This window comes from Halichoerus grypus, chromosome 5 (assembly GCF_964656455.1).
Source record: "Halichoerus grypus chromosome 5, mHalGry1.hap1.1, whole genome shotgun sequence".
NCBI classification, from domain to species: Eukaryota; Metazoa; Chordata; class Mammalia; order Carnivora; family Phocidae; genus Halichoerus; species Halichoerus grypus.
In genome coordinates this window covers 168,207,468-168,230,683 of record NC_135716.1, presented here as the reverse complement: position 1 = coordinate 168,230,683, position 23,216 = coordinate 168,207,468, and the positions used below count along the sequence as shown (strand labels likewise).

At 54.1% G+C, this 23,216-nt stretch overlaps 4 protein-coding genes across 6 annotated transcripts; 2 read left to right on the top strand and 2 right to left on the bottom strand.

Moving 5' to 3' along the window:
- The first annotated feature begins 9,296 nt into the window (after positions 1 to 9,296).
- FAM110D (family with sequence similarity 110 member D) lies at positions 9,297 to 12,432 on the top strand. 3 transcript variants are annotated; one of them, XM_036114537.2, is made up of 2 exons: positions 9,297 to 9,409; positions 11,191 to 12,432. In XM_036114537.2, the coding sequence occupies exon 2, from the start codon at positions 11,286 to 11,288 to the stop codon at positions 12,105 to 12,107; it is 822 nt and encodes a 273-aa protein (XP_035970430.1). In that variant the 5' UTR covers positions 9,297 to 9,409; positions 11,191 to 11,285; the 3' UTR covers positions 12,108 to 12,432. The 3 variants fall into 3 exon arrangements, with proteins under 3 accessions (XP_035970430.1, XP_035970436.1, XP_035970438.1); XM_036114543.2 differs by having other exon boundaries at positions 9,310 to 9,395; XM_036114545.2 differs by lacking the exon at positions 9,297 to 9,409 and adding an exon at positions 9,455 to 11,076.
- A 1,117-nt stretch (positions 12,433 to 13,549) lies between these two features.
- On the bottom strand, positions 13,550 to 16,084 carry C5H1orf232 (chromosome 5 C1orf232 homolog). Its single transcript, XM_036114525.2, has 4 exons — positions 16,001 to 16,084; positions 14,612 to 14,695; positions 14,427 to 14,524; positions 13,550 to 13,915 (listed from the first exon to the last, which is right to left on the bottom strand). The coding sequence occupies exons 1-4, from the start codon at positions 16,082 to 16,084 to the stop codon at positions 13,615 to 13,617; spliced, it is 567 nt and encodes a 188-aa protein (XP_035970418.2). The 3' UTR covers positions 13,550 to 13,614.
- Positions 16,085 to 17,468: 1,384 nt separating this feature from the next.
- Positions 17,469 to 18,498, top strand: ZNF593 (zinc finger protein 593). The gene is made up of 3 exons (XM_036114516.2): positions 17,469 to 17,754; positions 18,044 to 18,106; positions 18,201 to 18,498. The coding sequence occupies exons 1-3, from the start codon at positions 17,555 to 17,557 to the stop codon at positions 18,340 to 18,342; spliced, it is 405 nt and encodes a 134-aa protein (XP_035970409.1). The 5' UTR covers positions 17,469 to 17,554; the 3' UTR covers positions 18,343 to 18,498.
- Positions 18,499 to 18,836: 338 nt separating this feature from the next.
- On the bottom strand, positions 18,837 to 19,296 carry ZNF593OS (ZNF593 opposite strand). Its single transcript, XM_078073614.1, has one exon. It carries the CDS (start codon positions 18,978 to 18,980, stop codon positions 18,837 to 18,839), a length of 144 nt encoding a protein of 47 aa, XP_077929740.1. The 5' UTR covers positions 18,981 to 19,296.
- Between the last annotated feature and the right edge of the window lie 3,920 nt (positions 19,297 to 23,216).

Below are 23,216 nucleotides of genomic sequence, written 5' to 3'. Positions count from 1 at the left end.
GGTCGTGGGATCGAGCCCTGTCAGGCTTGGCCGGGGGGGGGGGGGGAATCTGCTTGAGGTTCTCTCCCTCTCTCTCTCCCTCTGCTCCTCCCCCTGCTCACCCGAGCGCTCTCTCTATCAAATAAACAAACAAATCCTTAAAAAAAATTTTTAGGGAAAAAGTATAAAACTACAATGTACATTACAAGATGAGAAAAGTAAATAAAAATAAATTAATCTCAATTAATGAGTTCAGAGATAAAGGATGTCAGACCAAATAAAAGAACAAAATCCAATGATGTTCTCTTTACAAAAGGCAGATCTAAACAACAGAACACAGACTGACAAAGTTGGGGGAGAGAAATACTAGGCTAAATAAATAAATAAAAGCGATATTAAGGCAAAAAGCATCAGTAGCGATAAGGAGGGTCATTATATAATGATAAAGTTCATTTCACCGGGGGCGGGGAAGAGAACATTTCTAAACTGGTATGCACCTAATAACATAGCCTCAAAATGCTACAGAGAGAACTGGAGAAAGCCACCATCCCATCATGGGCTATATTAACACACCAATCTTAGTTAATTGATAGATCAAGTAAACAAACAAAAATTCAGTAAGAACATGGGAGATTTGAACCGTATAATTAATAAGCTCTATATGTTCCAGTCATCTGCTTGTCCACCCCTACTGTCAGTACTTCATGGACACAATTACTGCAGAATTAAACTACAAGCCAGCTTGGACATCATCCACCGCATATAGCAAGGACCTCATAGATGTCAATGATAACCACACCAGAAACTCACTATGTGACTTTACTAAGTGTAGCCACTTCACCTCTGGGAGCTTCAGTTACCTCTTCTAAAAAGTGGCTATATAATAAATTATTTTTCCAAGTTGCTTTGTAAACCAAATGAGAATAATGTATGTGACGATATTTCATAAACTGCAGGAAAAAAATATAAATGAAGGAATGACTGCTCTTACCGGTTAACTGGTATCACAGGGCACCAAGCAGCAAGGTAAATAACTATTGGAGTGGGCAGCAGGGAGAATAGCAGTGCTGAGGATGTCCAGGGAGTGCAGAGTAATGCCAGGCCCCGGCGTGGACCCTGGGGCTATCGGAGCTTGGGAAAGAGAGTCCGTAGGTGAAGGCGGATCAGGAAGGCTCCTTGAAGGGTGAAGCCTGCCCTCTGGTGGATGCGCCTGGGATACTTTGCTCAAACGCTAGGTACTCTGTGCGTGTCCCTGAGAAACCTCACCCCAGTCTGAGTCTCTACATCCCCTCAACTCAACCGTGCTTCCTTGCTTCCTGTAGACATTGGAGGGTAGAGTGGGATAATTTGGAAACAAAACTCTCACTAGTGGCCTGTGTCTCACAATGCCAAGCTTGCCTAATCTCTGAGGCTTGTTGGGTCAGTCTCTAAGAAGTGACGGAGGAGGCTTGGCCTAGGCTCCTGACCACCAATCTCTTTCAGATCACTAGGGCTGGCAGGGACGGCCCCCTTACTTGTAGCTGGAACCTCAGGAGAGAGCTATAGGAAGGCATTCCAGGAAGAGGGTCAAAGCCCTAAGGTAGACATGGTCATGTGTTCAAGGAACAGGCCAGGAGGCCAAAGTATCTGGGGCCGGGTGGGTGAGAGGGAGGAGAGCCAGAGATAAGATCCGGGTCACGAAAAGCCTTGCTAGCCTTTGAGCACTTCGGCTTAGAGGAGGAGCCTTTTTCAGGAATTTGAGCAGAGAAGTGACAACGTGATTAACTTCCACTTTGAAAGGATTGATCTAGCTGCTGGGTGGGCTGAGCTTAGGAGGGAGCCCTGGAGGCTCTTACAGCAATCCAGGCAAAAGAGGAGGCATTTGGCCCAAGGTGGTAGGAGTGGGGTGGGACAGAGGTGACCTAAATCAGGATGTGTTCTGAAGATAGGACAATGGATGTGGCTGATGAATTAGATGTGGAATGTGAAGGAAAGACATGTGTCCCAGATGACTCCGAGGTTTTGGCCTGAGCGATTGGAAGGATGCTGAGATGGATCTGGGGGGATAAGAGATCAGTAGTTTCGTTTCAGACATGTTGAATCGTCAGTTCCCGGATATCAGCATCAATTCAAAGTCAATGTCTAGTCGCGCCTAACAGGTCTGAATTTGCCCATCCCCCTTCCTTGGAGGAAGACATACACTGATACACTACCCACTGCGGCGGTGCCGCAGGGTCCTGCCTTAAGGATCTGGCCTCTTATTCAGTGGGGACATCAGCTCTGTGAATTGGCTTGGATGTGGAAATTAGATGCAAGGCCAAGAGGTTCCATTGGGACAACAATCCACTTTAGGCTTCCGGCCACAAGACATGGAGGTTTTTCTGTTACATAACTCAAGGATATCTAATAAGCTGCTTACCTATTTCATTCCTAGGACACTCCGATCAAAGATCCCTGCAAGTGAAAACATGCCATTGAGCACCTCATCCTGCAGGGAAAGTGTCCGCCTTGACTCTGGCAGTTCAGCCAAGTTCAGCTTGGCCTCTACTCTTTCAGGACCCCATCACCCCTAATGAAATCAGGGAGCCCATCTCAGTGGTGCCTCTCCCAATATACCCAAACCGCAGAGGACAGCCACCATAAAATTTTTCAAGGATACTGGTGTTATTCTCACTTAACACTTATCTCAACACCTAGGTGAAGAACTACCCTCTGAGCCCTCTTGGGGGATGTACTCGGTGGGATTAGGAAATATATGCAACCTCGTGTGATATATCTCCAACATTCCTATCTTCTTAGATGGGAGACATATTAACCAGAGAAATGCTGACATCTCAACCTCAGTGAATACAGAGCCATGTTGAAACCAGTTTTGGGCAACTAAACAAGCATATTAGAGCTACTTTCAGCTGCAAGAGATAACACATTAAATCTAGAATCTCTAATAAGGGCATTTATATCAATAAAATCAGTCTGATCCACTGTTATGTTCTTTCTTTCTTGACTCCCCACCAGACCTACTAAAGTAGGTTCTCCGAGGGCAGAGGTCTGGCTTCTATCTTGTTAGCAAGCTCCGCAGGTAAATTTTATGTAGCCAGTCGGAATCCACCAAGGAGTAGCATTGGGGAACCACGGGTCGAATCCACTTTTTTCCTTTAAACGGATCAGAATCTGAGGTGCAAGAGAGAGCGACTTGCTCCAGACCAAGAGTGAGTTTGTTGTCAAAGTCAGGACCAGAACTTTGGTGTCCTGACTCCTTATGAGAACAGCGACTGCTCTTTTAAGTCAGCTTTGCAACAAACCTGGAGGCCTCTGTTCAGCATTCCTGAGAAATTAGTGCGGAGATGGGCTGCGATGGTAAGCAAAGGCAGGCTGCTCCTGGCCAATGCTACAGGCACTGTGATAAAGGTGACCCTAGTTTTGGAGAGAATGATGTGTTTCCTTCCGGTTTATTTTGATTATACGTGACTGAAAAACCAACCCGGCAGGGTTAAGCCAACGGGAAAGGTATTGGTTTCCCCACTACAGGTTTGCTCCAGATATGACCAGACACAGAAGCCCCACTCCTCAAGGTCAGGTTTTCACTGGCTCTGACTCAGTACTGCTCCCCCTCTGCTGACTCGGTCTTCGGGCAGGCTGGACCCTCTGAGCTCGCCCTGCCCAGGGGCTTGGCATGGCAGGGAAGAGAGAGATTTGCCGCCGCCATCTCAGCAGAAGTCCCCTTGGCTGTAATTGAGTTACATGTCCATCTTTAAATGAAGTAGTGGGGCCAGAGAAACGCGATAGGCTTTTTGACCCAAGCCTAGGTCAAGCACCCCACTCCGAGTCAAGTTACGCCACTCTGAGAGCACAGGTGGCCAAGGTCAGGGTAGGATGAGAGCAATTGCTGAATGGCAAAAACCACAGATGTTCACAGTGCTAGGAACCATAGAGAAGCTGACAATGACTGTGAAGGGGGGGACGATTATAATCCAGGGGTAACACTAAGGTGTTAGTTACAATGCTATGGTGGTATTAGGGGTGATGGTTATAATACTCACCTTTTTGGGTGTCGGCCCAGCTCTCAGCCTCCACCTTCTCTGGGAATTATCCTCCTCCCATACAGAAGGGTAGGTCCCCACCATCGGGTATGTTCAATGTGACACAGCTTCCTGGCCATAGCTCAGTGCCACCCTTAGAACTAGCTAGAGGGATCCATTCCTTTCAAAGGGGCCCCAATATCAAAATCACCCCAAAAGTCATTTATTAAAGACCACACAAGGATCTTGGTGCTACACAGCATAAGCTGTAATCCTCAATATCTGCTCTCATACCTAACACCATTCAGCCCTGGGGACACAAACGCTTCTCCACACTTCTTGCTTTATGTCCTTAAAACAAAAGACCACCGCATCCAAATACCATGAAGCTTTGCACTGCTGCTGACATCACAGACAGCCACGGTTCGGGGTGTGGAGAAGACTGAGTGGTGAGGGACCCTAGGTGAGACAAATGAATTCTCTTGTCAAATCCTTCCTCTCAGAGAGCAGGAACGATGTGGCGAGAAGGTCCTATTTCCAGCAACTGCTGAGCATCCATTTTCTTGCTCTGCTTCAAGCGTTCCAGTGTGTAGATGGTTTTTGCAATAGTAACATATGATGGCTGAGGAACATCTTGCAATATAGAACAATGTATTTTGCTCTTAAATTTGTTTTTTGTCCTTTTAAGTAAGCTCTACACTTGGGGCTTGAACTCACAACCCCAAGATCAAGAGTCACACGCTCTAATGACGGAGCCAGTCAGCACCCCTGAAACTTCATTATAGCAACATACTTAGTAATTTTGTTCAAATCAAGGCAAGAAAAATAGATTTTATGGAATAAAGATGGAACAATTTGTGAATTATCCACATCTTTATTTTCTTACTTATCCAATATTGCTGGCCTTTGGCCAAAATACCCGTATATGTTCAATAATAATTAAGTTCAGTCATGTTTGATATTTTCATGACTTTCTCTGTGTAAAAAAAAAAAAAAATCAAAACATATTTTTCAACATGTCATTATGAACGTGTAGTTGTCAGTATTTGCCGCAGGATAGATTTCTTGCCGCTGCATTCCACGAGAATCCCCGTTTCTTGCCCACGTTTTCCTTACTGCACTAGGTCGAGACCGGATGGGTTTTGTTCCTGGCACTGGATGTGGAGGCACCTTGCTGAGGACAGCAGTGGGAGGTGGGGATGAAGGAGGTGGTGATGAAGATGCGGGCACGGAGGTGGAGGTGGTGAGCACAGCAGCTGGGGCTGCCCTCCTTACCACCTCGCTTGCTTGCGTGCAGAAGACTCTAGGCTCCACCTCAAGGGGGCAGGCAGTGGGTAGGGGGAGCAGTGGAGTGCAGGACCCGAAGTCGCAGGCACTGCTGGGGGCGGGGGGGGGGGGGGGGGGGGCGGGGAGCTGGGAGCTCTTCTGCAGGCCCCACTCTCCGGCTGCCAGCTGTGTGACCCCGGCTGAGTTACTTCTCCCGCCTGGGCCGCTCCCTCACCCCGTTCATTGTGGGGGCTGCATGAGAAGAAGGTGGCTACTGAGCAGAGTGCCTAGCACATGGCGCACATTACATGGACTTGTCTTCCTCATTCTACCAGGCTGTAGGCGCTGCGAGAGCAGAAATCTGATCTCTTATTCATTTCGTTCGCTGGCAACACGGAGGTGCTCCACAAACAAGTTTAATGACACCTTCCTCTCCACGCCCCCATGGTCTCCCCCCCTTCCTGCCTGGGTGCGGGGCGCTGGCTCTGCCCAGAGGCCGCACCCCTCACCGGGAGAGCGAGAGCCAGGCTATTGTTGTGGCTGAGATTCTTTCCTAAACGGAAGGCCCCGAATTACAGAATAGCTGCCCTAATCTCTGTGGGGGCGCACATGGCCAGCGGAGGGGGCCCTCCCGTGATGCCGGGGCCCCACCGACACCAGCCTGAGACCCCCCTGCTCACTGAAGCAGACCCCACCCGGAGCCCCATCTCTCCTCTGAGCTGCCTTTTCTCAGGACCCCCACCACCTCACGCATCTCCTCACAGAAACCGTCCCTTCTCTGCACCCCATCTTCCCTCTCAGCCCCCCTGAGCCTCTCCCTCCCTCTTCCTCTCCTTCTCTCTCCCTCTGTCTCACTCTTTTCCCCCCTTCCCCACAGCCCCCCAACCTCTTGCCCTCACTGACACCCTGACACTCCTGCTGTCTTTAGGCCTGTAGCTCTCACCATCCCTCTCCCAATACCCCACCCCCCACCTCCCATCCCACCCAAGCCAGAAAGCCCTACCCCCTACCCACCCCCCACCCCCCTTCTCTGGCAGAACAAACGTCCTCCCCAGTCCCCTGCTTCGTTGGCCTCCGTGACAGAAGCACTGCCCTGGCTGGAGTTGTGATCAGTCTGTCATGCCTCTGCCCACCGCCGCTGCCCCCCCCCAACCCCTAAGCAGGCTGAGCTCCCTGAGAGCAGAAACCATGTCTGACCCAGCTGCTGACCTCACAGCACAGCGCAGGGTTCAGAATGATTTGTTGACAGCAGCTGAGACTATGGGGTTAGAGAAAAGATTGAGGCCGAGGTGTCAGGAAGGTGTCAGTGCTGGGGGAGAGCTAAAGGCACATTCATCTCACATGTACGAGCACCTGCAGGCACCAGAGGCTTTCTCAGTCACGCCGCTCATTCCCATTTTACACGGCAGCAAACTCAGAGAGGTCGAGCTCACGCTCCAGGCCACACCGCCAGTGAGTGGTTACCCCAGGGTTGGTTAGCATCAAAGGCAGGGCCGAGGTGCGGGGGGCTGCGGTCAGGGGGCTGTAGCGGGCTGCTACGGGAGCTAACATTGTGGATCTGGGGTGTGAGGCTGGATCTGAAGGCCTCCCGGAGCCATCTCATTATTCCCGACACTGACCAGAGCTGCTCCCCCAGCCTCCCCCCGACACACCTTCTTCCCACTCTCTCCTCCGGAAGGAGCCAGTTCTGACTCAGACCCATTCCAATCGATCATCAAGGTGATCCGGGAATGAGCCTGGAAATAGGAAGGAAACCTCTCGCAGACCTGGCCTCCCACTGGCCCAAGGTCCTGGCTCTAGCACCGGAAGGAGCCACTTTAAGGATCTCCTTAGGGATCCGTGACCAGAAAGGCAGATGATCCGGTTCTTGGCAAGTGTATCCGGGAGACCGGCAGGGCCCGCTGCTGTAGCTCCGCCTCATGATCTCCCCCCTCCCAAGGATTCTTTCACACACACACACACACACACACACACACCCCGGAAGCCAGCCGGAAGCTGATCCAGTTTGACCTCTCCAGCATGAGCCTCGCTGCCAGTAAGGTAGAGGGTCTGTGTCCATTGGCATCCTGGGACAGGGAACTGTCACCCCTTAGACGGGGAGCTCCTGAGAGCAAGGCTCCTTGACCACCCCCCACCTTGGACTCCTGAGGGCAGAGCTGCGCCTCCCCTCTCTGACTGGGCGCTCCGAGGTCTGGAGCTGTCTCCCCCCTCTGACTCTGAGGGAGTGCTCCTGCAAGGAGGCGGGGTCATTTCTAGTCACCCTCCTCGGACCCGGGGCTGCCCCAGGGCGGCACCTGCAGTCCACTCTGAATCCCCTCTTTCTGTAGCCCAGCATCTGTCTTGGTCCCTAGAAAAGAGCTGAGAAGCCCACCCCCCCATGTCCCGCCCCCACTCTGCCTGCCCTTCCACCCAACCCGGATGCTCCTTTAAGACCAAAGGGATGGGGGTTGCATCCAGGCAGACACAACAGCCCCATCCTCCCCCTCCTTCACAGGCCAGGTTTCCTGCCATTGACAGCATCCCAGCTGGGCCCTGCCCAGCCTCCACACTTAACCCCTTCATGACTAGATCTCAGTGCTCGGGGCCTGCACCCCAACCTGCATCTGTAAAATTAGGAGAATAAAAGTACCCCTTTCACTGGGTTGTTTTGAGGATTAAATGTGTTAATCACAGAACAGTGCCTAGCATATATTAATCCCCCAATATAAGTTAGGTGTTAGTCTCATTGTGTGAGCTTGGATGGATCATTTCACATCTCTAAGCCTCAGTATTCTCAGCTGTTAAATGGGAAGTAAAACCCACTACTCCCAAAGATTGTCCCAGGGATGAATTGTGATCATGTAGATGAAAGTATTTTGCAAAGATACATAACATAACAATACAATATGGAACTATAACAATACAATATGGAACTATCATGGACCAATGAACAAAAAAAAACAAAAAAACCTTCCCTTAACTAGGTGATAAAAATCTCTTACCAGCAAATGGGCCTCCCCGTTTTTCAGACTCATTATCTTACTTGACAGGCAGAGGGTGCAGCGGAAAGAGTGGTTTTGGAGTTGGGTTTTGGCAAGATCCCATTTCCTCATCCATTAAGTGGGGTGGTCACCCCTACTGGGCCCCCCTCTAGAGCTCTTAAGAGAGACAAAGGAGATCCAAGAGCACAGGTGTGAATGTGCTTTGCAAACATTAACAGTTCTACAAGGGAAGGAAAGGGGTTTGTGGAGAGTGGCCCAGCTAGGAGGGGGGCAGGGGCCCCTTGGCAAGGGTGTTGATTTTTGAGCTCTGGGTGCTGCAGTTTATTGGGGAGAGGGGAGGAGATCACCAGACACCAGCACTGTGGGGACAGGGCTCCCCCTTGAGACATGAGATGTCAGCTCGAGAAGTCCCCAGTGGGGCAAAGCAGAAAGGAGGCCAAAGACACTGGCTTGGCCCCAGAACCATCCCTTCATCACCCTCTTCCCAGCCAATCCCATTGGCCATCAGAGGACCTTGGGCAGAGGCACCTCCAAAGGGCTCAGAAGTGACTGTCATGCCAAGACTTGCTGGGGCAGGCTCACCCCGCACATCCGCAGCACCAATGCCCCCCCCCCCTTAGGCTGCAGATCCCGGGCCTCACCCCTAGGCCTGCCACCCTCCACACACCCCAGCCAGACAGGCCTAAACCTGCTACAGAGGAAAACAAGCACAGTCAGCTAGAACCCTGCTCTGCCTTCGTCTTTTAACCAAGAGGTTCTGCCAGGCCTAGAAGAGGGGGCTGACCCCACGTGAATAGCCTATCCCTACCCCAGGCCTCTGGAGGAAGCTAGGGAATCAGGAGACCTTGTTTGGGTCTTGGCTGTACCCCAAGCTCACTGTGCGTCCGTGCAAATCACTTAACCTGTCAGGGCCTGTGTGACCATCTGTAAAATAAAGGATGTGGACCTGGCCCAAAAGTCTTCTCCAGTCCTGCGACTGTGACCAGGAAGGAGTTAACTGGAGACCAGGCTCCGGGTCAGGAAGGCGAGGGTTAATGGGGGGGTGGGGTGGAGGCTCTCTCTCCTTTTCCTGTGGAGAGTGAGGTTTGGCTGCCACCAAAGTTACTTCCAGTCCTTGCTGTCCCTCCTGTCCTTGTCTGGTCCTGCCCAGGGACCCCTGCCTCCAGCCTCGGTGAGTGCACAGAGGTGAGTGCATCCCCAGCCCAGGGCCCGGGTGGGAAGGCCCTCAGGGACCCAAGGGCAGGGAGGCTGGCACCAAGCCAGTGAACAAGTCCCCCCCCTCCCCCCGAGCCCATGTCCAGAGCTGAAGCCCCAGGCAAAGCTCAGACCACTAACCACAGGACTGGGAGAAGGTGGGCAAAGGGACGGAGGGCACAGGGATGTCTGCCAGGCTTCTAGGGTGGAACATCTGTGGTCGAGCATCAGAGCCAACCCAGGAGGCAGGGAAGAGACAGTGGATGGCAGACTATTTTGGTCCCTGTGTTTAAGGACTTTTTATAGCCTTGCTGCTCAGGGCTGGGAAGAGGAGAAAGGGATGGGAGGATACTCATAAGGTCAGACAAGCACAGTGCCCTCCTGGGACCTTGGAATCTGACCCATCGCCTGGGAGAGTTCTTGAGAGCCAGGAGTGAGGGCACTGCCAGGCTCTCCTTGCTGCCTGGGCTCGCAGTCACCGCAGTCACCAACTCCCTATGGACCGGCTTACTAGACACCGGATAAGGGTGTGTGTGTGCGTGTGTGTGCTGGGGTGGGGGGTTTGGCAGGGTCTCTGTTCCAAGGCCTCTTGGGGGGGCCTCCCCCCATCCCTGGCAAGTTCTGCTATTTTGTTGCCTCCTGACTGGAGGTCCTGTCAGGCCCCAGAACTTATGTGTCCCTTTCAGCTGAATGGAGGATTCAGGGAGGAGGGAGCAGGGGTGCTATGGGGTGTGCTGAGCCGTGTGGGTGGCCCATTCTGTTACAGCCAACAGCACTGTCAGCTCTTGATATACAACCCCTCCTGGTCCCCTTCCCCAGTGGCAGAGGGGAGGTGGCGGACCAGGGTCACAGGGTCTCAGGATGAGAAGAGGGCAGGGACCCTGAGGGCAGATTTCTAGGAGGGCCGGTTATTGGGAAGAATTTGTGGAAGGAACTTTTTAGTGAGGCAAAAGGCCCATGTCTAATGGAAATTGCTTAGTATTACAGCAGCAAGAAGAGAAGCAAAACATGAGAGGGAAGTTCTGCTTGGCCCTGAGACAGGCCATCTGAACTAGTTCCGCACTGCAAGGCTAGAGACCGGGGTTTCAATCCCAGCCCCTAACTCTCAGTAAGACCCGAGCAAGCCCCTTCCTCTCTACCAGTTTCCTTTTCTGTAAATGGAAATGCAGAGGTGGGCGAGGTGGTGTGGAATTCCCTCGGCAGCAGGACAGAGGTGGTAGGTCGCTGGCTGACATGACCTGGTCACCACCTCTCTCTTTCCCCATGGCCCTGCTGGGACTGGGCAGGGCAGTTGGCTGCAATTACTGGAGGCTCCTACCCTGTGGTTATATCCCTGACCTCGGGTGCTTGGGGGCGGGAAGGGTGGGCCCTGCTGGAGCCAGCCTGTGGCTGGGGAGCCTTCTTGTCTTGGACTCAGAGTTGCTGGGTTGGGAAGAGGTATTTTTTCCGGTTGAGGCACTTTCGGGAACTGAGCCGGGACCAGCCCCATTTCCTTTTCCAAGTGTCCCACTTGCTGATGCTTGCTTGGCATGGCTCTGTGGCCAGATTGGGGCACCCTCCAAGGGGCATGTTTCTGGGTGATCAGGGCGCCCCTGCTCAATGTCTTTGAGGGATGGGGGGGGAAGAGGTAGTCTGAGCCTCTCTGCCCCTTAGGCATGGTAAGGCTGATTTGGATGGGGGAGGGGTGGCTGGCTGATCCTATTCTCGGGAACGCCTGAAGGAGAGGTGCAGGGACATCTCCTCTCTCCTTGACCATTCCTCTTTCCCTGTAGGCACCAGGGAGCCCCGGCCAATTACTCTTGGCTCCTCAACTAGCTGCCTTACTTCCAGTGGCTTATGGGGTACAATCCTACCGAGCTCCGCTGAGATGATCCTGGCCTCTCCCTCCACCCAGTCCAGGGGACGGACCCCCAGCGCAGCGGAGAGGCTGGAGGCCGACAAAGCCAAGTATGTCAAGACACACCAAGTGATAGCACGACGCCAGGAGCCAGCTCTGCGTGGGGGTCCCGGACCGCTCACCCCGCACCCCTGCAATGAGCTGGGGCCCCCTGCATCGCCCAGGACGCCCAGGCCTGCCCGCCGGAGCAGCGGCCGGCGGCTGCCAAGGCCTGACTCCCTCATCTTCTACCGCCAGAAGCGGGACTGCAAGGCTTCGGTGAACAAAGAGAACGCCAAGGGCCAGGGGTTGGTGCGGCGCCTCTTCCTGGGCGCCCCCCGAGACGCCACCTCGAGCAGTCCGGGCCCAACCGAGCGACCAGCGGCTCCTGGGGTTTGGGCCGCGCCCCCAGATGCCCCGGAAGCGGCAGGAAAGCGGGCGCTGTGTCCCACCTGCTCACTACCCCTGTCGGAGAAGGAGCGCTTCTTCAACTACTGCGGCCTGGAGCGCGCGCTGGTGGAGGTGCTGGGCGCTGAGCGCTTCTCTCCGCAGAGCTGGGGCGCCGACGCCAGCCCCCAGCCCGGAACGTCGCCGCCGCTCGGCTCTGGGGACACCAGCGACTGGACGTCCAGCGACGGCGACACGGATCGCCCGGACGGTGCTGGCGGCGGCGGCGGCGGCGGCTCAGAGGCGGCGGGCTCGGCGCGGGACGGGCGCCCCCCGGTGTCGGTGGTGGAGCGCAACGCGCGCGTCATCCAGTGGCTGTACGGCTGCCAGCGCGCCCGCGGCCCGCCGCGCGAGTCCGAGGTGTGACTGCGGCCGCTCGGGAGCGGGCTCCGGGGAGTCCCGGCTCCGGGGCCCGGGAGCGCTGAGGGGTGGGCGCAGGGCTGGGCCCGGGCACGGGCAGGGACGCCCTGCCTCTGACGCGCCGGGTGCCTTCAGGCGAGCCCTTCCCTCTGGATTCTTGGTTTCCCCCCTGTGAACCTTGGGAGGACGGGACAAAAGGATTCCGAAGGCCCTTCCGAGAGCCGACGACGGAGGGGAGGGGGCAGCTACGTGGCCCCTGTGGAGGCCGGGTCTGGGGAGAGAAGCCTGGGGTGGGAGGTTAGAGAACCTGCTGAATAAAACCAAAACGTTATTTAAAGGAGTCGTGATGTTGGATTAGGGAGCAGATATTAAGGGAGGGGGCGGGGCGGGCTTGCGGGGTTACGCGCGTGGGCTTTGGAATGCGGGCTCCAGGCTCACTGTGTGACCCTGGGCAAGCACCTAACCTCCCCGAACCACAGCTGCAGCCCTCGGTGATCAAAGTATTTTTGAAATGGGTCATAAAACGCATGGCAAAGTGCCCGGCATATAGAAAGTGTTCAATAGACGACAGCCACTAAGACCACTACGGAATTAGTACTGACTCAATTATGACCATCTCCTCCACCGACCCCGAGGTCGGTCCAAACTAGATCTGGGAGTCAGGAATAGGGTGTTTGGGGAGTTCTGGGGAGAAACCCCAGAAATCTGGGGTTCCCCGGCGGAAAAGGCCCCCATCCCTGGAGATTTGCTGCCCCCTTTTGGTTACTAGCTATGAATGGGCTGAGATAGGAAGAATCCAGAATTGAAGACAGTAAAGGAAGGGACCCTTCAAACCAGTATTTTGTTAACCCGCAGCCTCACATCGGGCCACTGTCTTCCTTTCCCTCAAAGACACACAAGGTCACTTGTTTGCCTCACACATCCACACCTCCCAAGTCTTTGCTTACGGTCCTCTTCCCTTTGCCTGGGCTACCTTCCCCTTTCTTTCCACTCATCCTTCTAAGATTACATGTATTCATTCCCCCTCAGAAATTCCTGAATTCCCCAGTCGGCATCATCTCCGAGCTCCCAAGTACAGCCTTATTTTTGTGCCTCAACTTGTCACCTTCTGTGGGACCCGCTGGTCGTCTGAGTTCTCTCTCCAGGTCTCTGGCCTCCTGACCTTCCCCTAGTACAGGGACGGGGCATATAGCAGAGTCACAGGCAACGTTTGTCGAATTAAAAGAGGCTGAACGGGGCGATGGGGCCTGTCCTCTGGGGTTTCTCAGGTTCCTGTAAAGCTGTACCCTAAATCGGACACACTCTATCCTGACACCAGGGCTGTCTGGTCATTTTCTCCCTGTACGTTTGCGGGGGGGAGGACGCTTTGAGCTGGACCCTGCCTTGAGGTTGCCCACCCAAAAGCAGTCATCCGTGCCGTCCGGACAAAGGCACGCGGTCACACGGGGTGTCGGGTCAGGGTCTTTATGGGGTTGGGGGAAGGAAGGAGCAGGTGCCCGGCTGGGCCGCCCTGCTAGTCGCCCTTGGGCGCAGCCTTCACCCTCATCTCGGCCAGTTTGTGGGTGAGGAAGCCCCACTTGAAGCCGGCCACGGCGTCGGCCTCCCCCGGCTCGGGGCGCTCGGCAGCCTCCTCCGCGGCCTCATCCCCGGCTTCGAGGTCTGGCTCCGGGTTGGGTTCGGCGCCGCGCAGTATGGACGCCGCTGTCGCCTGCTGCTGCTGCCACCTGCTAGCGAACGCGTCCCAGAATCCCGGCCCGCGCGGCTCTGCCTCCGTCGCCGTCACCGCCTGCGAGGGGGACCGCGCCGCCAGCGGGCTGCGGGAGAAGGACGGGTGTCACTGGCCGAGGTCGGAGGAGAGGACGAAGAGGGGAGACGGGGGTGCAGGCGCTAGTGGGGGGGGAGGAGCCAGAGGGAGGTCAGGTGACTGGGGGAGGCGGGAGACTGGAGGCCAGGGGAGGGCTCAGAGGCACAGGGAAAGGGGGCTGGGGTGGGACAGGGTCAGGGGATTAGGTGAGGGGTCTGGGAAGAAGGGGCCGAGACCAGGACTCCTGGGGAGAGAGTCGGGGTCAGGGGTTTAGGAAAGACTCGGGGAGAGGAGTACCGCCAGAGGAGGGAAGCCTGACAGGAGGAGTCCCGAAAGCTGTGGGAGAAGCCCGGAAAGCTGTGGGAGGAGCCCGGAAAGCTGTGGGAGGAGCCTGGACGGGGGCGGGGCCCAGCGACGCTTGGGGCGGGGTCAGACTCTGGGAGAAGGGGTCCGGGAAGCCAGGATGGCAGCCCCAGGGAGAGGCAGGGCTGCCATCCCAGCCCCCACCAACACACACGTACTGGTCAGCACAGGGCTCCGGTGGCAGGAGCTTGTCCTCATCTTCTTTGTTAAACAGAGACGACATTGTCAGCCAACCTTTCACCCCGACCCCCTGAACCTGGGAGGAAGGGGCTGGGAGTCAGCGAGGGGTCACAGCAGCCTCTGCCAGGCTCCCCCAGGCTGGGGTGAAGAAGGGAGAACTCACCCGGCGGGCCAACTGTGACATGGGATGGAAAGCCTCTTCTGCAGGTTCTGCCGGCTCAGATTCCGCTAACGCTGGGTTCCCTCTCTGGGACACAAGACCCCCTCCCAGCATGAGAGAGGCCCCAGAGGAATGGGACCTCCCTTGCCCACTGCTAGCCTGGTATGCACACCCCGGCACCCCAAACCCTCACACCTAAGCACCCATCTCGTCCGCTCACACCCTCCATAAATACAGACAGGTAGACCTCTACACAAAGCCGCCAGCCCCATACCTTACCTGTGTAGTAGACCCCTGCAGAACCCTTGAGCACACACCTGCTCACCCATAGACATAACCACACGCACCCACAAACGTGCGGACAAGGGCATGCGTGCCGACATAGACACACGCCTGTACATGAGCATGCCTCCACAGACTATACCTCTTCACCTGTGCACGGATGTCCATGCTGGGAGGCACCTCTACAAGGCCACGTCCAGTTTTACCATTCACACCTGTGAACTTACACCAGTGCAGACAGAGGCCCACCTGCAGCGCACACTACACCTCCCCACCCACCCACAGACACGAAGGCAGAGATGTACACACACACGTACAAACATAACACCTGCCGATGCCTTCACAGAGGCCCTCAGGAAGAGACTTATGCCCCAAATACTCACACCTGCCCCGTCTATCTCCAGTTCACACCCACCCATACAACTTCATGGGGCATTCTACCTGGACGCCAGTCCTAATCCTGACCCATAGATACTTCTACACAAGCCCATCCTGGGACACCAGGATGTCTAGACAGATACTTATTCACACACATACACACACGCCCTACAGAAATAGTTCCGGCCCCTGCGACATCTGTTTGCACAACTGCCACTTATCACAGCCTCTGGATGTAAGACTGTTCCCAGTTTCAGAGCATTTTTGATCTTTCATGTCAGGACAAACATGGTCCAAGTCTGGCTCTGACCTGAGGCTGTGACAGTGACCCTCTACGTCAAGCACCACTGCCCCTACTTTCAGTCCCGTAGGGCTCGCTTCCTCTCAAGGCGAGCCATCCGTATTCTGCTGAGCCCTGCCCACTAGAAAGTTGTCAAGCCCCATGTACCCCGGGTGGCTACTGCCCACTGGTCCTGGAAGGATCTCTTCCGTGTGGTAACCCTTGAGATCTTTGGAGACAATGACCATTCTTCTGGTGGCCCCCAAATCTTCTTCTTCAGTTTTCTTAAATACCCTGGCTTTCTGCACCATGCCATTTGTCATCCCTGAGTGTGCCAATGGCTTCTGCACAAATATGCCCTCCCCCCAGAGCTGTCCCTTGCTCTTCCTTGTACCTTTCACTCCTGCTGCCCCTCTGCCACGACCCACCCAGCAAGCATGGATGGTACCCACCTCCTCTGCCAGGTCCTCCTCAGATTCCCCACTTAGGGTCTGTAACACTTTGGACTTGTAGGTTTTCCAGAAGGCCTGGTTCATGGCTGCAGGGGAAACAGACCCGGCATCCAAGCTCAGGAAGGCAGTGACTCAGTGGGCACCCAGTGGGTCTGGCTCCAGGAACTTGGTGAGGCTGAGAGCCTGTCCCAGGGATCAGGTGACTTCATTAAAGATGCACCAGCCTTCCCAGATGGCACAGTGCCCAGCAGGTGAACCTGATCTAGAGTCTGGGGTGGGGACAGGACAGAGCTGGCTTCTGTGGCCTCAGCCCCTTGTCTTGACCCATATTGGCCAAGAATAATGAAGACATCTCTATGGAGGCCTCCTTCCTGGCCCTACGGGTACTTGAATTGGATCTCTTGGAATGGCTCCAGAAAAATCTGTCTTTATTCACAAAAGTCCATTCATAAAGTCCTTGGGCCCAAGACCCACACTGGTGCTCCTGTGGCTGTAGCCACACCTGTTGTGCCCTCAGCAGGGCCCACCCTATATCCCCACTCAGCTGTGAACTGGATTGAGGAGGTCCCAAGGCCCCCAGCTGGCACCCTGGGCTTACATTTCACTACTTTGTCTGGGCTGGAAATTGATTCCTTTCCCCAGGGATGCACGTGCACGTCTCCCTGTTTCCTGGCAACAGGTTCCAAAGAGCTGGAGTCCCTGAATTATTGCTGAGCTCCTCTGGTCAGCCAGGAAGGCACCCAGACCTGATGAATGGGGAAAAGCTGCCTGGCCCTCTCCCCACTCTGCGCACACAAACCCTAGGCTGTATCTCTGCCTTTGCTGCCAGCCCATGCCTGGGAGTCCAGGGCTCAGAGAAAGGGGGCAAAGATGAGAGGTCCTTCTATGAGCACTTTCTCTTCTTGTGAGAGGAGCTGATCCCCCGTTCAGTCTGAGGGGACGCCTGAGTACTGTGCTCCCTGAGGAGGAACACTCCTTGCTCACGGATTTGACTGGGGGTGGATGAAGCCTGGAGATCCAAGGGAATTAAGTGGGAAACGGTGAGAAGTGGTGAGGGCTTTGTCAGGAACTGGAGGTATCTCACGAATCCTTGTGGGGGCCGGGATCGCAAACTTACTCTTACTCATTAATCCATTTATTCACATGACAGACATTTTTCAGTGACTCCCAGAGATGCTCAAAGCATTTTCCCTCTCCCCACTAACAGCGGAGTCTAAGATCAGGGAACAAGCAAGGGGTGCTGGTGCCCGGGGATGGCGCAGAGACAGGCTGGGCCAGGCAGGACGGGAGGGCAGTGGCCGGAATCCCCCGGGGGCACGCACCACCCAGCGCTCTGCAGCAATAGCCTCGCCCCCGGCCGATAACGCCCCTCGGGGCCCCGCCCGGCGCTCCGTCACTGACGTTAACGGCCGCCTGGGGGCGCTCAAGACTGAGGCGGTCTGGAGGAGCCGGCTCGGCCCCCGGGCGTCACGTGACGTCAGCCAACAATCCGGAAGCTCCCACACGTGTGCGTCCGACCCGCCTCTGGGCCTCCTGGCCCCGCTGTCACCGGCCATGGGTCGCTCCCGCCGGACGGGTGCGCACCGAGCCCGCTCCCTGGCCCGCCAGATGAAGGCGAAGCGGCGGCGGCCGGACCTGGATGAGATTCACCGCGAGCTGCGGCCCCAGGTTCCCGCACGGTCTCGGCCAGACCCGGCCTCTGCGCCCGACCCCGACCTGCCCGGGGGCGGCCTGCATCGCTGTCTGGCCTGCACGTGAGTCCCAGCCGGGCCTGGCCTGGGGAGGAGAAGGGTAGGCGCCTACTCTTCTCCTCCCCAGGAGCGGGATACCCAGGGGCGGGAATCAGGGCACTGAGGTTTCTGATCTGGGGCGTGAGGTCCGGGGACCGGGATGCGCGGGGTCTCTTCTCGTGGGACCCGTGGGTCGGCTGGCCGCCCATCCCTTCAGTCCCGCTGCCGGGCGTCAGGAAGAGCTAGGTTCAGGGAGATAGGCGTACCTGAGAGGCATCACCTCACTCTTATTACCCACCTCCCATCCCTACAGGAGATACTTCATCGATTCCGCCACCCTGAAGACCCACTTCCGATCCAAAGACCACAAGAAAAGGTATGAAGGAGTAAGGAGAAGATTGATGGACGAGTGCTGGGCAGACAGGGCTTGCATCTGGTCGGCTCCCAACTCTCACTCTTCTTTCTCCCAGGCTAAAGCAGCTGAGCGTGGAGCCCTACAGTCAGGAAGAGGCCGAAAGGGCAGCGGGAATGGGCTCTTATGTGACCCCCCAGCGACTGGCAGTGCCCACAGAAGTATCCACTGAGGTCCCTGAGATGGACACAACTCCCTGACATGACCTGAGGATGCAAGGCAGGGGAGCTGCCCATGGACAGTGAGGCAAGGGCTAGGCTGGGAGAGACTGTGCCAACCTCTTTTGGCCCTGGGTGTGGGGAGTGGATGGCCTCTTCTGGGTGCCCTCACCCCCAATAAAGGAACTGGATAGAGAAGACTTGCCTCTGACTCTCTAACCTCCAGGCCACTCCCCCCAGCTCCTGCCTTGTGGGGTTTTTCTGCTACTTTTGTTTACAGGGCCTAGGGTGTCTATTCCCCACTTGGTCTAGCTTTGGAACCTAGAGCCTTGCCTTCCCTCGGGGGTCCTGGCATCTGAGCTGGAGCCCCCAGATGGAGCCCCCTCAGTGAAGGGGAGAGGGAGGATCAGATTTATACTCTCCTGCTCCCCAGTGAGAGCAGGGACTGGCCCTCAGAAAAGAAATGGCCTCCCGAGATTGCAGCCCCCGCTGAGTCACCTCCCCAGGACCCAGGTGAGAGGCCGCCTACTTTATCCTCAGGCCTGTGGCGGCCGCCGCTGCCCCACCATCTTCCAGACAGCATAGCAGGAGCCTCCCAATCCAAGGACGGCCAGCAGTGTAGCCACAACCCCAGCCAGTGGGCTCCGGGGCTCTGCTTTCAGCTCCCCAGCTATCTGCATCTGGAGGTACACAGAGGGTCCATCTGAGGGGTCAGTTGAGACTTCCAGGAAGGTAGAGGGTGGGAAGGAGCTGAGAAGATACAGCTGGGTGAAGGAGATATGGATGCTGTTGCCGCCTCAGGGAGATTCCACCCCGATCCCTCTCGCTTCACTGCCCATCTGGGCCCTGGCGGCTCAGGCGGCAGGAAACGTGACAGCCTGGCTGCTGGGGGGTCAGCCCAGCAATGCTGCGGAAAAGTAGGGGGCCGGTGGCAGAAGCCGTCGGTGAGAGGTACTTACCTGTAGTACCCGGAAGTAGCCAGGGGTCAGGCGTCGGAATCTCATGGTGGGGCAGTCTCCCTGGCGGCCTGTGGGGTGGGAAGCAGGAATGAGGGCTAGTGGTGTTCATGATACCCAGGAGCGGGAATCAGGGCGCAGAGGTTTCTGATCTCTCATATACATGAGAGCCATGCCTCAGAGGATGCTCACCAGCGTCTGCCCTCCCAGGTCTGGCAGGGGGCGGGGCAGCTGGACCTTTAAATCTGGTCCCTTCCCCCGCCGGCCCGTCCTGCCAGCCTTAGGAGCAGCTGTCAAGAGAGATCAGCATCAGGCCTGAGCAGCACCTCCCCCACTCACCAGGGAGGCCAGGCTGGGTAGGCAGGAGAGGCCCTGCCTGGTAGCGCTCGGGAGTCTTAGACCTGGACCAGGTACTAGGAGGGTCTCCCCAGCCCTGGTCCTGGCTCTGTCCCTACCCCTCAGATGGTTGGATATCACCAGTGAGTCCTCAGCAAGGGAGGGGCAGGGTGCCTTGTTAAACCCCCCCCCCCCAAACATTGGTAAGCCTTTTCACTTGGTTTCTGTTGGATCAACGGCCCCTACCTTGGGGAAAAGCACATACCACTTCTTTCCCCAAGATGAAGTTCCTGCAGGGACTTTCCTATTCTTGGTTTGGGGACAATAGTAAAAGGAGATTAGTATATACTGATTAAGAAAGCTGTCCATGGCATGCTAAGAAACAGTCACCAACTGTGTCAGGCAGCGTTCTAAGTAGTGACTGTATATTATTTCATTTGGCATTGACTGTCTCATAAAATGAAAAATAAAAAAAAAAGCACATTTTCAGAATAGCATGTGGAGTATCTGCCTACGTAGAGAATGGAAATTTTACAGTGGTTCCCACTTGGGAATGGAATAGAGATATAATGACCTACTGTTAACCTTTGAATGTTTTACAACAAATGTGCAGAAATAACTTTTATTATAAACTCATAAAACTACCTTTAAAATAGAAGCTACCATTTACTCTACCCTTACTTGCCTAGCCCTGCCAGGTGCTGGGGGCACAAAATAAAGGCAAGGTTGTGGATGTGAGGCCCCCAGTCCTTTAGGGGAGCACATGAGTACAAGTGGTGAGTTCCTGTCTGTTTCTCCCCTACAGGATTGCGTGTTCAGGGAGGGCAGGGGCTGACTGGCTCAGGGTAGGTGTTTGATGAAATCAGGATGGTGGAGACGGGTCTGTGTTTATTGGGCTTCCCCAGAGTGCCACAGGGAGGCTGTTGAAGGAAGAGGCAAAAATGTGAAAGGGGGACGCAGCACGGAGGAGTGATGAAGGGACACGTGCCGCGCAGGGTGTGAGGAAGCATGAGGCAAAGGAGGAGACCAGAGAGGTGAGGGCCGTGTTGCATATTTGGAGCCTACTGGGTCACCACTGAGGGAGCAAGGCCTGCAGGGACCTGCGGGGACCTTGAAAGAAGCAGCCAACAATCTGCATTCATGTTTGATGCCACATGTGAAGGTGGGGAGGGGTCAGTAGAGCTGGCCAAGTTCCAGAGAACTGGATTTGTATGTGAAATGATTAAATGATGACAACTGAAACACACACGCTATATTGAGCCATCCATAGGCCAAGTGCGGAATTTGGATTTGAGGGCAAGATCATGACAGGCTTGGAAGGCTGGGTATTGGGGCACTGGTAGGAATCCCAAAGTGACACAGTCAGAGGGCCAGGCCCCTTTCCACAAAATTAAAGCAATAATAACTCAGATCTATCCCATGGGACAGATTTCAAAGTACTTCAAGGAAATCTTCACAGCGCTAAGGTCTAGGTGTCCCTGTTTAGACAGGAAGAAACAGGTTCAGAGAGGTATTGAGGTTAGGCTCAGTCACACAGCAAGTGGAACTGATTCTGTCTGATTCTGAAGTCCTGGGAGTCCCCTGGCCTGGGATGATGATGGTGACGATGCTGACAGCTACAAACAATATGTTTCAGACTTGTTCTAAGAGAAAGGCTCTTAACTGGGATTCAGAATTTAGGGGCCCCGTAAACTTGGATGGGAACAAATTGACCATTTCCTTCTATATGGATCGACATATCAGGAGCATCTGTGGCTTTGCCACGTATTGAAATCACAGATATTTTTATATCAAGGTAGAGTTATTCAACTATCTCAATATTATATATGCTCATGACTATTTCAAAATCATCATAGTTATTAATCCACTATTAAATCACACTCTTTCAGACACTGCTGCTACGTAGCTGCCATTAATTGGGCACCTCTAGGCCTAGTAGAGGATCAGTGACCAAATGGTGTATCTACCTGTTCTCACGCTGGTGACCCAGGCTTCTCCATTACGCTCCTGCATTCCCTATGTTTAGTTGTTAACTGATAAATATGTGCAAAGAGGTGAGTCAAAGACCACCCCACAGTTTAGCGTTCTTCTAGTTGAACAACAACACGTGATATCGTTAGAAAAGGAAAATTTAACCTGACAGTCTTATTTAATGCTAATAAACACATTACTATATCATAAATTTGTGGGGTTTTTTATTATTAACATATAATGTATTCTTTGTTTCAGGGGTACAGGTTTGTGATTCATCAGTCTTCCACAATACACTGCTCCCCGCAAAACATACCCTCCCCAATGTCCATCACCCAGTCACCCCATTCCTCCCACCCCCCCTCCACTCCAGCAACCCTCAGTTTGTTTCCTGCGATTAAGAGTCTGTTATGGTTTATCTCCCTCTCTGTTTTCGTCTTGTTTCATTTTTTCCTCTTCCCTATGATCTTCTGCCTTGTTTCTCAAATTCCACATTATCAGTGAGATCATATGATAATTGTCTTTCTCTGATTGACTCATTTCACTTAGCATAATACACTTTAGTTCCATCTACCTGGTTGCAAATGGCAAGATTTCATTTTTTCATGGCTGCATAATATTCCTGTGTGTGTCTTCTTTATCATCTTCTTTACCCATTTATCTGTCGGACATCTGGGCTCTTCCCATAGTTTGGCTATTGTGGACATTGTTGCTATAAACATTGGGGGTGCAGGTGCCCCTTCAGATTACTACATTTGTATCTTTGGGGTAAATACCTAGCAGTGCAATTGCTGGGTCATAGGGTAGCTCTATTTCAAACTTTTTGAGGAACCTCCATACTGTTTTCCAGAGTGGCTGCTCCAGCTTGCATTCCCACCAACAGTGTAGAAGGGTTCCCCTTTCTCCGCATCCTCGCCAACATCTGTCGTTTCCTGACTTGTTACTTTGAGCCATTCTGACTGGTGTGAGGTGGTATCTCATTGAAGTTTTGATTTGTATTTCCCTAATGCCGAGTGATGTGGAGCACTTCTTCATGTGTCTGTTGGCCATTTGGATGTCTTCTTTACAGAAATGCCTGTTCATGTCTTCTGCCCATTTCTTGATTGACTTATTTGTTTGTTGGGTGTTGAGTTTGATAAGTTCTTTATAGATTTTGGATGCTAGCCCTTTATCTGATATGTCATTTGCAAATATCTTCTCCCATTCTGTCAGTTGTCTTTTGGTTTTGTTGACTGTTTCCTTTCCTGTGCAAAAGCTTTTTATCTTAATGAAGTCCCAGTAGTTCATTTTTGCCCTTGCTTCCCTTGCCTCTGGTGATGTGTCTAGCAAGAAGTTGCTGCGGCCGAGGTCACAGAGGTTGCTGCTTGTGTTCTCATCTAGGATTTTGATGGATTCCTGTCTCACATTTAGGTCTTTCATCCATTTTGAGTCTATTTTTGTGTATGGTGTAAGGAAATGGTCCAGTTTCATTCTTCTGCATGTAGCTGTCTAATTTTCCCAACACCATTTGTTGAAGAGACTGTCTTTTTTCCATTGGATATTCTTTCCTGCTTTGTCAAAGATTAGTTGACCATAGAGGTGAGAGCCCATTTCTGGGCTCTCTATTCTGTTCCATTGATCTATGTGTCTGTTTTTGTGCCAGTACCAAACTGT